We start from the raw sequence: 15,491 nt of genomic DNA, 5'->3' as shown, positions 1-15,491 counted from the left end.
ATCGGCATATTCTACCCTCAAGTCGAAACGAAAACTACTTCCAAACTTCTCAATAGAGCAAACTATCTATTTCTGTCGTCCAATAGCGCAATAATGGTACATCTTACAGTTTATTTGATGACTATAATATTCCCTTTTCTCGAGTTGTTATGTTATCTCTTATCTCTGGTTTTAGCTCTAGTAAACTTTTTTACACAGTGATTCTAATGAGTCGTTCTTCCAAATACAAAATAAAAATAAACGAATGACCAACCTAAAATTCTAATTATGCATGTAATATGTTTATAATATGTACCTCTAGTCACCGCCTTCCGTGCCTGCAGCTCGCACTCTCTCGCTCGCTCTCGCATATTCGCACGCGCTTGCTCTCTTCTATACATGAATATGTTTTTTTGTTATTTTCGCTAAAAACTCATCCCCATCCTCCCCGGACGTCTGTCCGTGTTGCTGTACGCGTCGCAATCTGGCCAGTTGCGCTTCGGCAACCGCTCGTTTCTCCCAGGAACCGTTATTGCCTCAATAGCTTCCCACCTCGCAAGTGTCTGCCAGTTTGGGGCACAGCTCCTTGAATACTTTCGACACGAATGAACACTTGGCATCGAGCCCACCGCCGGGCGGTAGTTCCGGAATGTGTTGCTCGTTGAGCTGCTTCAACAGCAACCCGTACTCTACGTTCGGGCCCATCTCGGTGACGATTTCCTCGATCTTCTTGCGCAGCGCTGCTTCCAACTTCTCCTCCATCCTGATGGCTTCCTCGCTCGGCACGGGGGCTCCCGGGAATGCTATTATAATTATGCTCATGTTGTCACGACTTCCCTTGTGCAAGCAGGTATCGATTACCTGGTTCGCAATATCCTCTAGGTTGTCGGTGATCTGCATTCGGCTGTGAACAAACTGGCAGAGATTGGCATTACTCATCACATCCCATACACCGTCGCAGGCAAGAACTAAAAATTGGTCAGCTGGATTTCGATCCTGGCAAAAAATTTCCGGTTCCGGTGAAACCAACTGCTCACATTGGCCCAATTCTTTTGCACCCTTAAAATCATAATCACCTAGTGCCCGTGACACTGCAAGACTACCGTTTACCCTCTGAATCATCACTGAGCCTCCGGCGTTCTGAATTCGCTGCTTCTCTCCTGGCAGAATCGGTTTGTGATCTTGTGTGGAAAAAACTGGTGCACCGTTGCGACACAGAACTGCTCGCGAATCGCCACAATTAGCTACGTACACATTTTGGCCAGAGATGAACGCACAGACAGCAGTCGTACCCGACTTGTCCGCTCCGGAGGCCAGCTCCGGAATGTCCCGCATGGTTTCATCCAATTTCAGAAAGCCAGCATGTATACCTTTCGTGATATCGTTATTACCGAATTCCTGCGTCCTTATGATCGACTGCAGCAGATTCTTGGCACAATGATCGGCCACCTTGTGCCCTGCATGACCATCGAACACCGCAAAGTAGTTCCAATCGTCCAATCCTTCTCCAAGTCCGGTTTTAGAATAGTGTGCATCCTCCATCTCACAGCGCCATCCCTGCATTGAGCCCACACCGTAACGTAACCCATTGCCTTCGCCGTGCTCATTGTGCTTCGCTGTCATCGGTTTCTCCAGAAACGCACCCATCTTGTAATTTATGCACTGTTGTCTGCTTCTTTCACACCAGTATCAACATTGGCCGTTAGCTACTGCTTCCGTTCTGTGGCGGCAGCGGGTCAATGGCCCTTTTAGTGCCGAGAAAAGCGAGACGCTCGCACTGGTCCGCGTACTGAATCGTGCCCTTCGGAGGTAATCAGCCGGGTATCGTAATCTGAAGGAGGTAGAGGAAAAGAAAAAGGGCATTAATATTATTTTGGTACTGCTACGCTTCATGATAAGAAAGAGCACAGCCCCTCCCCCTCCCACCCGTTAATCCCATCAGCTAAATACGTCCAAACCGTGGCATTATGGGAAGCGAACAAAAATAAAGATGATCTAAGTAAACCTCTGTACGTTGCTGGCGGTATTGATGTCTCAACTGGATTAATGTTTGGGTATTCGTGATGAAATTGAAAGTGCTTTTTCAAACATTGGCAAAGATTAAAAAAAATCTGAAAAACAACTGTTAGTCGGAACGTTTTCCATCAAGGCTTAATTAAATTACCAGTAAACGGTAGATGAATTTTACCTTTTCCACATATATGTAACATGTCGAGCTTCTGGTTGCAATTGCTTACACGTAATCCTCGGTCCGGTGGCGATAAGAGATAAGTATTTCGCTTTTCTACGAGTAGACCAGCGCCAGTTCGCACATCGCTGCTGCAAGACACGATACTTTGCGGTGAGTGTTTCGTATTGCGACTGCTGTTTACAAGCCGGGCCATATATCACGTGCTATAAATTTACTAGCAAGCTTGAGCGGGACCAATTACTGATAGTAAGCACTGTTGGTTGATTCGGAGTTTTGATCTGATCTATTTTGGGAAATGAACAAACCCAACTTCTGAATAAGATAGTATGTTTACCTATATAATTCTATGTATACTATACGATAAACTACCGTTACGCCTGATTTATTGCATAGGGCAATGAGACTATTTTGTCTCTATTAGGGAGAACGAACTTTCAAATGAAGCTATATTATCTATAACCATTCTCAAAAAACGAAAAATGTGCTAGGTATCCGGATCGTATACGCCATCGTATGATTTGTATAGCGAATCATTCTACTTTTTTCACTCGATCATAACAAATATAAACATCGCACACATGAATGAACCTCATCAGCTGTAGAAGGAGAACTCCCAGAATTGAGCTCGCAGGAAATAACCTTGCGAAGGAAAGTGGTAATGAGTATGTTCACATCAAACATTACATTGTCATGAGTCTAATTTTATACCTACAGATAAAAATAAAATCTCTGTAAGCCGCAGATAAGTTATACCTGAAGTTGCATTACAATATATGTCCAAGTTAATGTTTTGTTTTGACCGCCCTGCTGATTCTTTCCTGTGTGCTGGATGTAAAAAGATTGTTTCGATTGTGGTAGTGTATCTGAAGCAAACATAGTAAAAAAATACAACTGTCGTATTTTTAAATCATCTATTAAACCTATCATAGCGTTTAACAAGTGCTTTTGAAGTGTTAATCATAAATAGATTTTTTTTAGAGTTGTATTACTGCAGAGGTTCTCGGAAGGGCTCCCTGTCAGAATCACTCCCACAATAGATGTATTTCTAGTTTCACCTTCATGTGTATTTGACAAATGATATTTAGAAATCAAATTAATATGGATTGAGAACAGGCCACACCGCATACCACAGCATGGCCCGGTATAGAAGAGATTGTAGACCACAATCGCCACTTTCTAATGGTTCGAAAAAGGTGGTTTCAAGTAGTTTTGGTAGGTTGAATGCATTATTCACATCGGAAAATATATTAAATAACATTAACTGTTTATTAGGGTGACTCAACAAATTTTTATTTTGTTGACCAAATAAGTTTTTTCAAACAATTTTAATGCGCTGACTTTGTTATTTGACATCATAGAAATGTTGAAAATAAAATTGACTGTTGATTAGGGCAGATCAAAAAACGTCATTAGGGTGGTTCAATATTAATTTTTGCTTGTTGCGTTAAAAATAAACAAATGTGACACTGAAGAAACTCAGCAAAGGTAAGACTGTCAAAGGAATTCCTGAAGACTGTCAAACGATTATACTCAGTCAAGCAGGTATAATATTTACATATTGTATACTGCCGCTAGAAGCATAATTGTCCCATGTGCTATGGGAATCCCTATACACATGGGGCAATTATGCTTTTAGCGGCAGCATATAATGTCGCGAAAAACCAGTAATACGGTTGAAGTAAAGATTTCGAAATAGAATATCGCCCTTCCAGTTCAACCTCTGGCGTTTGTTCAACCGTTTCTACTCATAGATCCGCATGAAGGCACTTAATAGTTATGATTGCGGAAAATAATCAAAATGTATCCGTTTTAAGCGATTTTTGGAAAAGAAAGGAAAGACGCAGCTTTTTGAAAATTTAGATATATCACAGTATGAAAAAATTGTTAAAAATCTGCACACAATTGCGGTCTTATGGGCCAGCTGGCCGGGAAATTGTATCTTTTATTTGCGAATTCCGAGAAATGCGTATCCTCGATAAAATTTTGACTTTAACGTGCTATAAAAACATTAAAAAGCTGTGTTAATATACGATGTTTGGTTCATGTAGAAGAAAATCAATTCCGAAAAGACAAACCGTGGTTTGTTCCAAATGGTCAATAATTATAAACTGTGAAGTCCCGTTCCAATTTTTTTCAAAAATTTCTCTACGGTGATTTATTTGGAACCGCAAATCTCCGCCATCTTTTTATTTGTTCTGCTCCCAAGCCCAGTACGTTGAAAAAATCGATCAAAAATGTCCATTTTCTGCATCGATTTTGTTGGCGTCGGCGGTAAAACATGATGATGAGTTATGTTCTACCATAGACCATGCGGTAGACATGGGTGCAACGCCCAACTCCTACTCTGCAGAAGGCAAAGAATTCTTCACATTTCCTTTCGATCATGCCCATATGAGCCTGCCTTGTTCTAGTTTTCCGTTCTAAGTTTATAACTGATTCGCTCTAGAATACCTATCCGTCTTTCAATTTCATTGCTTTCGTTCCTCTTAGTCTCAAATTTGCCGAAAATAGCCAACAAAATCGATACAGTAGAACCTTGCGGTAATTAAAACAGAGTAACAATGTCCATTTTCACTTAAAAGATGCAAATTTTCAAAAATTTCGCAAAACTTTGGTTTTAAACTGTGAAGTCCCGTTCCATTTTTTTCAAAAATACCTTCACGGTGATTTAGTTGGAACCCCAAATCCCTGCCATCTTTTTATTTGTGCTGCTACCAAGCCCAGTTTTATGGTAATTTTTTTTTCAATCGTAGGGCATTACAGTAAAATTTTCGATTTTCGAATAATTTTTTTTAAGAATTTCCAAGTCCAATTTTATAATTTGTTTTCAGCGGTTTTCGTTTGTTTTGAGACTAGATGCTGATGTTTCATGCTATTTTTAGACATATTTCGACAATTTTTTTTTTGGATTTTCTCATATTATGAAAACTTTTTTCTTATATTATGAAAACAATATTCAAACGCAGCACCCCCTTAATGATGCCCGATTGAGCTAAAATCTTGCATAGATTACTTTTTCGATGTAATAAGCATTTTATGTAAGACTTTATGCGAAAATTTAAGACGACCATTTTCATTGATATCTTGCCTCTTGAATACCCCTAGTTCTCCATACAAACTTTGGTTTTAAACTGTGAAGCCCGGCTCCAATTTTTTCAAAAATGTCTTCACCAGGGGTTTCCTGGGACCCAAAACTTTCGCCATTTTTTTCGTTCTGCTCCCCGATCGTGTGTTGAACAGTGTTATCCCCTCAATTTGAAAGAATATTTAAGGAGGACAAGTGAATGTTATTCCCTATGACCAAATTCTTCCATGCGCTCTCATACTTGTTTGGCATATTGCGTTCCATTCCATATCTTTGAACCCTGTTCTGAAATTGTTGATTTATTCTTAGATAGTTTATCCATTGATAGATGTAATAAAAACTCGATTATTTTACGATATTATAAGGTAGACTATCCCCTTAATGGCATAACCCCCCCCCCCCTCCCTCTCTCTTTCCACCCCTTAGGCCACTCATACCACTGCATGGCTGCGCTATTTCTGAAATAGATTGCTTATATCTTTTATGTCTATATCTTGTTCTGTGGGCTCCCAAAGTATCTCTGCAGAAGGATTTACTGTACTGTAACGGAAAGCGTTAGGGGGCAACACTTCAGTGCACTCCTGTGAAAGAACGATTTCAAAGTTTGTTATATACAAATAGCACATTTTTAGAAAGGTATTGATGAGTACTAATAGCTTCTGAAAATATTTCATAGATATCGTGCATTGTTTTTGTGAAAAATTGAAAAAACATTATTTTTGCGTTAGGGGACAACGCAAAAAAGGTCAATTTTTGCCCCCTTTTATCCGGCAATCCATTCACTCAAAAAATCTGCGTCCAAAGATGAAATCTTTGTACAATATGTATACAATAAAATGGCATTTAAGATTACTCCAAATTAATTTTATTACGAACATACCGGTGTGGTTCGGGAAAATCTTTTCAATTATTAAAAAAGAATCTTAAATGTATTGTTGGTTTTTATTGACGAGCGTCATAAAATTCTTTTAAAAAAATTCTATATATCTATGATTTGGGAGCCTTAAACCTATACCAACATATTTCAGAACAATTTTTACTTATATTAGCAGATTTATTTTCATGAGGTAAGCGATACAAGTGCGTGGAATGCGTCAATAGCGTTTACCAGGGCCGCTGAGAGAGAATATGGGCCCGGGGGTCCAACGTACGGGCCCCCACCACTGTATATTGTCTGAGTACAAAAAAGTCAATGTTTGAAATCCATTCCAGTTCACTGATATTATGTATAGTACACTGAAATTTTATCTTTATGTACCATTTTGTTGCTCTAGTTGGTTGTAGTGCCAATGAAGGAAAAAAAGTAGTTTTTTATGATTTAGGAGTTTTTAATACCTCTTCGACAGTTTTGGTGACTTTGAAAAGTGCAATTTTTGTAATAGTATTTATAAAAGTAAGGAAATGACAAGATTAAAAAAAGATAAAAAAAAACAATAGGAAAACTAAATATTAAAAGAATGTACAAAAGAGCTAAAACAACAAAATCAACCACATAAACAAATGTCAATTGTCAAAAAATGTTTAATCGAGAAAAACCAAAACAAAACCTATAAAAAATTGATAAAGGAACACAGGAAACTAGAAAAACATATTGCGAAGATTAAAAAAGTCGGACATTATTGAACAGATGGTGAAAATAATGAAAAATCGATAAGAAATAATTAAAAAAAAATTAGAATCAATGAAAATGAAAAAAAAACTGCTAAAAAGAATACAAACATTAATATAAAAAATGCATAAAACTGAAAAGCTCGATAAATCAAGAATAATAAAATTTATTTAACATTAAAAACAAGAAATATTTAAAGCAATAGAAAAAATAAATAAAACGTTAAGAAAAAAGACAAGAATAAAATAGCCATAGAGAAATTTAAAAAAATGGACGAGCCAGAAAATTTTGAAAAACTGGAAAATTTAAATGATGAAAAGACGAAAAAGTAAAGAAAATTGGAAGTATTGAACAAAAACGGAGCAAACAGACAAAATAGAAAAAAAATAGTAGAAAAAAGCCATACTATAGAAACATTAACACAAAAAAATGAATAAAATGGATATTATTTAATGAATAGAAAAAGCTAGAAATGAAATTTGAAATAAATTAAAATAACGAACTAAATGTAAAATAAAGAAAAAGTGCGCATAGTGTCAAGAAAAGATAAATCAAATGTTTGTTTAGGAAATTAAAAAAAATCAATGTTAACGTATAGGAAAATGGTCAACAGAAAAAGCATTTTCAAAATAGGTTAAATGGAAAACATGAAGAAATAACAATAACGAATTAAATCTTAAGAAAAAGGTATAAAAAATAAAATTATATTAAATGAACAATGGGAAAAAATAAAACTACGATAAACGGAAAACTAAAAACTAGAAAACGAGGAAGAAAATAGGAGAAAGGTAAAAAATTAAACAATAAGACAAATTGGAATAAATTTGAATAAGTAAAATTGCTTTTAGAAATGCAAAAAATATGAAATAAGGGAATAGAAAAAGGCTATGACAAGTATAAATGTAGTAAATAAACAAATTCTAAAAATTAGGTGGAATGACAAAAGAAACAAATAAAAAGCAGGGTATCAAAATATGAAACAATAAAAAAAAATAAAGAAAGCAGAATTTTCTCGAAAAATTGCGAATAAAATTAAATAACAGAGAAAAAACTATAAATTAAAGTAAGTGATAGTGATAGCAATAGAAAAAAAGCAAAAGTAAGGAACGTAAAAAGATGGATAAAACAAAAGTATGTATACAGATAAGAAAGGCAGAATATTACAATTGTAGAAATATACATACAATCCACAACTTGAAAAACTAGATCAATGAAATTGTAACAAAATAAAAAAAATCCACTTAGGAATAAAAAAAATGGAAAAAATATGACAAACATGGATCAAATTTCAAATAAGGGTTTTGGTTGGATTTTACGCTACGCTGGTTTCGAAAACATTCATTTGTATTGGTGTGTTAGCACACCTTAAAATATTTTACAAGAATGTTGTAACTGATTTCTAGAAAATAGTTCAAAAATAAAAATAAAATCGTTACGTTCAGGAAGCGACGTTAAAAATCTCACGCTCACTCCTGCAAAACGAAAAGATTTTGTATGCGGATTTAACTTGCTACATTAGTTAACTAGTCTTGCTAACTAGTTGGTTTAGTTTGGAAGCAGAGTTAAATTTTCTCTTCGAAATCAATCAAACACAATTTAGTTGAACGTATGCTTCTTAGAATCATTGGCAGCATATGGATTGTGTACTGAGAGATCTTCTCTTCATGCTCCATGACATATAAAATTCAAAGCAAAACTATTAACACTATACTTGTCACGAAAGGGGCTTGTTGTGTACGAAATTTGCTGTTATAATGAAAATGTTGATAAAAGGCCGTATTTGAAAGACTTGTAAAACGTATTTATTTTTTTTCCATCCCTGGCCTCTTTGCTAGGGGGAATTGGTAGTCGAAAATCGCCGAAAGAAGCTACGTCATTTGAGTATGACCCCTTTACAAAAATGTTTCGGTATCATCTCGTATCTGAATATGATTTTTTATAGATTTTGTATCAATGAACGGTAAACCAAATATATTAAATTTCAAATTAAAATTTTTGAATTAATTTCGATTTCTTTTGGTATATCAAGAGTTTTTGATGACTCATTTGACCAATTGAGCTCTCAAATAGAGGTAGGGTTACCGCCTCTAGTGGTACTTTGACCAGCAGAATTTTACTGAGCAGGGGATAGACTTCAAGAGAAACATTGGTATGCGTTGAAATCAATTCGAATTTCGAATTAAAGTGATCACTCGACAGAATTTCGAAGCGCTTCCATTGCTTTTTATTGTATAAAACGCTTAAAAACAAATAAATATGCACTGTTTTATTTCTTATGTAGCTCGTAGTACTAGGAGGAACAATATCTTATTTTCTTCACATTCACCGTAGAGTGCAATGTTTTGGTAAAGTACTCCACCTTTCTGTGACGTTCACATTTAGTTGTATGTTTTTGCATTTGTTAACAGTTTTGTTGATTTAGTTGGATGTAGTGATTCGCTTTCTCGGATATTCACAAAGAATCCAAAAGCACCAACCACTCTCGCTGTGAAGAATAACCCGAGCGAGCTTTGCTCTGCTCCTCAGTAAACAAACACGGGGTGTGAAATCACTCTTCAGTTTCCTTCGAGAATCTTTGTGAGGAACATTTTTTTTTTGTAACTGTTTTTTATTGTTGACTAAAGTCTATTATTTACAGATCATTTTCTAGATAAAATTTTAGTTCATTTATATCAACTACACTACATCTGTCTATAAAATTTACATAATTTACAAAAAGTTTTAGCAAATACGTTTTTGTATTTCTTGACATTCCGTCAAGTGTGGGTCGTATCAGATCTGAAAACTGCAGTAGTCTCCATCCGCGCAGAACTATCGCAGCCTTTCGTTGCAGCACTGTCCACGCATCTGCTACTCGAGTACATTCGCTGAACTTGTGCTGGAGCGTTTCAATCGTAGTATTGCAGTATTGCAGTGTAAACACTGCTCTCCGTCCGCGCGACGGATTACGTACATTAATCGCCTGTGTTCTATTTTGCCGTTAACTAAAAGGAAAAGTGAGCTTCTCTTGCTGGATGAAAGTTCTCGCGTTCGGTGTATATTAGACCAGATTTGTCGCCAGTTCGAATTTGGATTTTCTCGTTCTACTCTGGGCTCTTCGGTGCCTTCCGTGTAGAAGCGGTATATGAGATCGGCGGAAGGATTTTGTTGAAGTTGAGGGGGTATTTGGGGGAGTTGTTGTCGAATCAGTTTCAGACAGGGGCAGTCGGCTGGTGGAAGGATTGCCGGGTTATTTTGTAGGATGTAGGATTTGTAGAAAGGAATGGAGTTAATCTCTTTGAGATGACGGTTTATTAGCAGCGATTTGCATTTGAAAACTGGTAGATGGAGCTTCAGGCCACCTTGCTCTCGATCCCGTGCTAGTTGATGAATTGGCACGCGAGCTGGTAGTCCACGCCACAAGAAACTTCCCATAGATGCAGTCAGTTTGGCTGTATGGACGCTAGACGGCGGTAGAATGGAAGCAAGGTACCACATTCTGGATGTGGCAAACGTGTTCAGCAGTGTAACTTTCTGCAGTAATGTCAATGATCGCATTGAATGCATCCACAGAAGTTGAGAAAATTTTCCCACCACAGCATCCCAATTCAACTTCACCATCAAACGGATTGAATTGGCAAACACTACGCCGAGAATTTTCACCGTATTTACTGTCTGTAGCCACGGTACATCCATATGATTTCCATCAATGTACCCTACATCAATGGACGTTGTTTTTGCCAAATTGAGTTTGGCGCCGGAGACAAGAGAGAAACGAGAAAACAGATCGTAGATTCTATTTATTTTCTCAACCGTCGAAGCAATAACGGAGATGTCGTCAGCATATGCCACGATCAAGTCGTTGCCGCACACATTCTCGAGTTGTTTCAAAAGTGGCACTAGATACAGTGAGAAGCAGATGGAAGATAACGGATTTCCTTGGGGCACCGATCGTTGGATGGGGAAAGGAGTCGACAGATGGCCGTTGACGAGTAGACGGCACGACGTCATTTCGGCAAAACGAGAGAGTAGCATTACTAACCTGTGGTTGATACCGAGTGAGCACATGTTGTCGAAAAGAAAACTTCGGTTCACACGATCGAACGCGTGGTCCAGGTCGAACGAGATGAGCTTTGCTCTCTGTTTACGTGCGATCAGCTGGGCGATCCGGTCCTTGAGGGAGAGCGTGGCTTGGAAGATGTTGTTATCGGAGTTAGAGCTTTTCTGTATGTCTCCCAGAATGCGATGGGCACTCACGACCTTCTCTAGTCTTGATTTGAGGATACGAGACAGAAGTTTATAATCGTAGTTGATTAGTGAAATTGGTCTGTATGAGCGAGCGGTACAGTCGGTGTTTTTCTTTTTTACCAAAACTATAATACTTTCAACGAAGCCGGCGGGGACGTTGGACGACATGGCCTCGTTCAAGATGAGATTGAGTTCTCGATGGATGACGTCGAAGGTTCGCAAATAAAACTCCCTTGGAAGGCCGTCCGAACCTGGTGATTTTCTCGGGGCGCTCGTTTTAATTGCCGAGAGTATTTCGGCAGTCGTAAGCTCGCTCATAGTATTGTCGTTCGTTGCATCATTATCGGGTACAACTCTGTTACACTCAAAATCGTGATCCCTTGCTTCGTTCGTTGCCCCTCTCGCGTACAACTCCTTGTAATAGCCAAGCATGTGTTGTTCAATGTCCTCTGAGCTCCCGAGAATTTCGCCTCTCTCGTTTCGTAGTTGCGTGATTGTCGTTCGTTTCCTTCTTCTCTCCCCTAGCTGGAATGTTGACAACGGTTCTCCGGCGATGTACGTTTCGTTGCTACGCACAAACATGTGCGTGAATTTTCGCTGATGTGATAACATTTCGGCCTTTAGGCGGTTGATGGTTGTTAGCATTGTAGGATCTCGATAATAACCATCGTACGCTAAGCGCAGCTGCGCATAGAGCCTCTGCTGTTCGCGGTGAAAATCGTCGTGCGCTAATTTCGACATCCATCGGAAAAAGGATTTAATTTTTGGTTTCGCGTATACCAGCCACCAATCCATCCATGAATGGAAATTTCGACGTTGTCGAGTCGAAAACTGCCATCGGATCCGAAATTCGTCAACGTTTTCTGCAGTCAAAAGATGCGGGCGAAGGGACCAGAAACCTCGTCCCGGTTCTCTGCCGAGGTGAGGAAGGCAAATTCGGGCTGTGACGGCCTTATGGTTTGTGAAAGAACAGACGTGGGTGTGTGTGTTTCTCAGCTGGTCACAGAGGCTCGAGCTGACGTAGATGCGGTCCAATCTCGACATTGAGTTGTGGGTTATGTATGTGTGGCCAGCTATTTGCGGGCTTAGCTTTACCCATACGTCATGCAGATTCGTTTGCTGGATGGTCGTTTTGAGTGCGGGGCTCATGTTTCCCGTCGCGTCACACTGCCGAAGGACGCAGTTGAAATCTCCTGCTAGAATCACGTGCTCGGTCGGGTGTCGTAAGTAGTAGGCTATCGTGTTATTGAAAAATCTCTCCCTTTCTGCTCGCAGTGCTGTGCCGGACGGTGCATATACATTACAGAGCGTGGTGTTGTGTATTCGAACCGATGTTAGGCGACCATCCAGGCTTTTTTCGACGTGAGAAAATCGTATGTGTTCTCTCAAGGCGATTGCCGTTCCTCTCCTTGCGTGGTCAACGTTGCATATCATGTTGTAGCCTGGCAGGGACAGCTGTTCATTTTCAACCTCCTGTAGGAAAACGATGTCGAGATCCATCGTTCGGACGAAAGTGCGGAGTGCATTCAGCTTGGTCGTGTTGGTGATCGTGTTTATGTTAATAGTGGCGATATTGTAGCTGGTGTGTTGATACATTATAAGGCCAAAATTTCATCGTGCGAGTCATCGCCTTCGTCTTGTCGTTGCTTTTTGCCTGGTGGACGACGGAGCGATCGCCTGCTACCAGTTGAGGATGTGGATCGGTCGGTATCATCACCATCGTTTCGGTGTTCATTTGGCGCTGGTCTGCGTTGTGTATCCCCACTTATGGTCGATTGTGCTTGTGGGATTGGCACTTTGAAAACGCTGTCGTTTGTTGTAGTTGTATGTGTTGAAAGCTGTTCGGATTCCGAACGTCTCTGATGTTGTGGTGGTCTATTCGTGGGCTTGAGAGCAATCGGGAGGGCTGTCGATGTGTTTGGAGTCGGCAGAGGCGAATACTTCGGGACCAACGGTTTGTTGGTTAGCTGTTTCTTCGGTTGTGGTTGGATCGACTTCGGTCGGGCCGGCTGTTTGGCGACGTTCGCATACGATGCGTTTGCTTGATCGGCGGCGAGTTTTTGAACCAGAAGTTTTTTGTTCTGGATACACGATATTCCGCTGTGTACGAACTCACTACAATGACGGCATGTTTGTTGCTGTCCGTAGTACGATAAAGCTGTGCACTCTCCGTCTATGGTGACAAAAGAAGGAATGTTCTTTTTCACCAGCATTTTGGCTACCCGAACTCCAGTCGGAATACCACCAAAAGCGTACTTCTCATCCCACAGGATCTCGTGAAGCGAAAGTACGTCACCGTACGCTTGCAGAAACTCGACGATTGTCTCGTCGGTAACGTCCTCGGAAAGATCGAACAGTTTCACTTCCACTGCCCCGTCCTCCATCGTTATTCTCAGTTTGTACGTCTTGCCATCGATCTCGGTTTCATGTTTGTTGTCGTGTTCTTGTACGATGGTTTGTGCTACCGATAGTTCATTGACCTTAACGAAGGCGCATCCTAAGCTTCTGCTTGGTTGAATACGGACAACATGTTCCTTCTGCAATCCGAGAATCGTGTTTACGAAGCTGTGGAGCTCTTCGTAAGATGGTTTCCGCGGTAGATGCGCATAGTCTATGCGAAACGTGTTTTCACGCCGTCTCATTGCGGCACTGTGCGCGACGACCCGAATGTAAATTTGTGTAGGGCCGGCGCTGCCCAACCAACCTTTAATCGGGGAAAACTCGGTAACTAAAATAGCCCGTGCACGACTTCTAAACGAAAGCAAAACGCGTCTATTCGTCTCGGAAGTTGAGCGCTAACTAACATAGGGCCTGCAACCCGAGGATGATGTTTATGAGGACTGGGTGCTGAGCGATTCCTGGTAAAGAAAGGGGCAACGCAAAATTGCAAAATAATCCAATAGATTCTTCCGGGCGAATTCGGATTTACCTGAACGAAGACACGGAATTTGCCTCCAAAACTGGTGTGGCAACCCTAAGCAGGGTTTTTATTTCTTTCAATCCAGCGCTTTCGAAGATTGGAAGTTCAATAAATCAAAAAAATCGATTTCAAATTGGCGAAATTTGAAGACAACCTCATGACTTCTAATCAATCCATTTAATTGTTTCACCCTTACAAGTCTGATCATATTTTCGTTTCGATTATAAACATTTCAACCTTAAGGTTATTCGCTTCTTCATTCAGGTTAGGAATTTTCCTATAAAAAATCTCTATTCCTGTGTGCGGGGTTGGGATTCGAACCCAGGTGAGCTGCCTACATGACATTCAATGTACAAATTCCGCTATGCCCGCTCGAGTCTGATCTTGTTTCGATGCGAGATTTACGTTGGTATAAACATAGTTGATATCAAATATGCAGTAGTTTAGAATTTTCGCCATTCTAGTTACCTCATACACAAGATATTGAATGTTTAATTGCATTCTCAAATAAATCTTTGTCGAACAAGTAGGGTGATGAGCCTATTTGCGCCATGTTTCTATTATCACCCTACCCATTTGAAGCCGTTGGTTAGAGCAGTGTCTGCCATCTTTGTTCAACGCATTGAGTCAAATGGTAGCGCAACAATAGAGGCACTCGATTCGAGTTTTCATTGTGCTCAAACACGAGAATTTTACTGTTTTCAACCCATTTGTGTTATTATATTGGTTCTTAACAACGACGCAAAGCGGTTGATGTCATTTTTACGCATTCCATTGATTGTAAGGCAAGAAATTACCGAACTAGTGATGCACCTTGCTTAGTATGGTGAAAATAGGCTCATCACCCTATTTGTCAGAATTTTAGTTTCTGTTAAAAATCCGGGCCCCCCTTCAAAACTTCGGGCCCGGGGGGAAACACCCCGGTCCCCCCTCTCGGCGGCCCTGGCGTTTACTCAAATTCCCAACACAGCTGAGAACTAAGCACTGAAATTTCAGCTCTTGATATCTCGCTACCTCTGAAGTGCTTGCGTGCATTGTTCAAACTTTACTTCGATATCGACTTTCTAAAAATGACCTCCCAGTAGTATCTTTGATCTGAATTATTATCCCTAATCGTAATGCCAAAGTACAAATAAAAAAACTCTCGAAACCCGTTATGGAAAATCATCATCATTACTGGAATTTTCTTTTTCACGAAACTACGATAACCTTCCGTAACTTCAATTAAAAATTTTCAAATACTTTATAATTTACATAATCTTATTAGGAACAGTTGTTTAAGAAGCTTTTCTAATATTGTGTAGGAAAAGCTGGAAATTTATGAATTTTTTCTATCTGCAACATATAAACCCTTAAGTATACCAATTATTTTAGGATACCCTTTTAACATGAACTATCGCAAGAATGGAAATAGGTTCGCCGAATTTTGGAAGAATTCGATAAAATAAACCCTTGAAAACTATCTAAAAATTGGTATATT

General features: G+C 39.5%; 1 protein-coding gene across 1 annotated transcript in view; it reads right to left on the bottom strand.

Annotated features, from left to right (window-relative positions):
- Positions 1-46: 46 nt before the first annotated feature.
- The window catches only part of LOC131685627 (protein phosphatase 1B), a 50,311-nt gene continuing 34,866 nt past the window's right edge, over positions 47-15,491 (bottom strand). Inside the window, exon 2 of the mRNA XM_058969489.1 lies at positions 47-1,810. Within this exon, the coding sequence (XP_058825472.1) occupies positions 517-1,626 (1,110 nt within the window). The 5' untranslated portion in view covers positions 1,627-1,810 and the 3' untranslated portion in view covers positions 47-516. The remainder of the gene's footprint in view (positions 1,811-15,491) is intronic.

The sequence above is a fragment of the Topomyia yanbarensis genome, chromosome 2 (genome assembly GCF_030247195.1).
Source record: "Topomyia yanbarensis strain Yona2022 chromosome 2, ASM3024719v1, whole genome shotgun sequence".
NCBI classification, from domain to species: domain Eukaryota; kingdom Metazoa; phylum Arthropoda; class Insecta; order Diptera; family Culicidae; genus Topomyia; species Topomyia yanbarensis.
The sequence above is the reverse complement of the archived record's forward strand: the minus strand, read 5'-3'. Positions and strand labels throughout refer to the sequence as shown.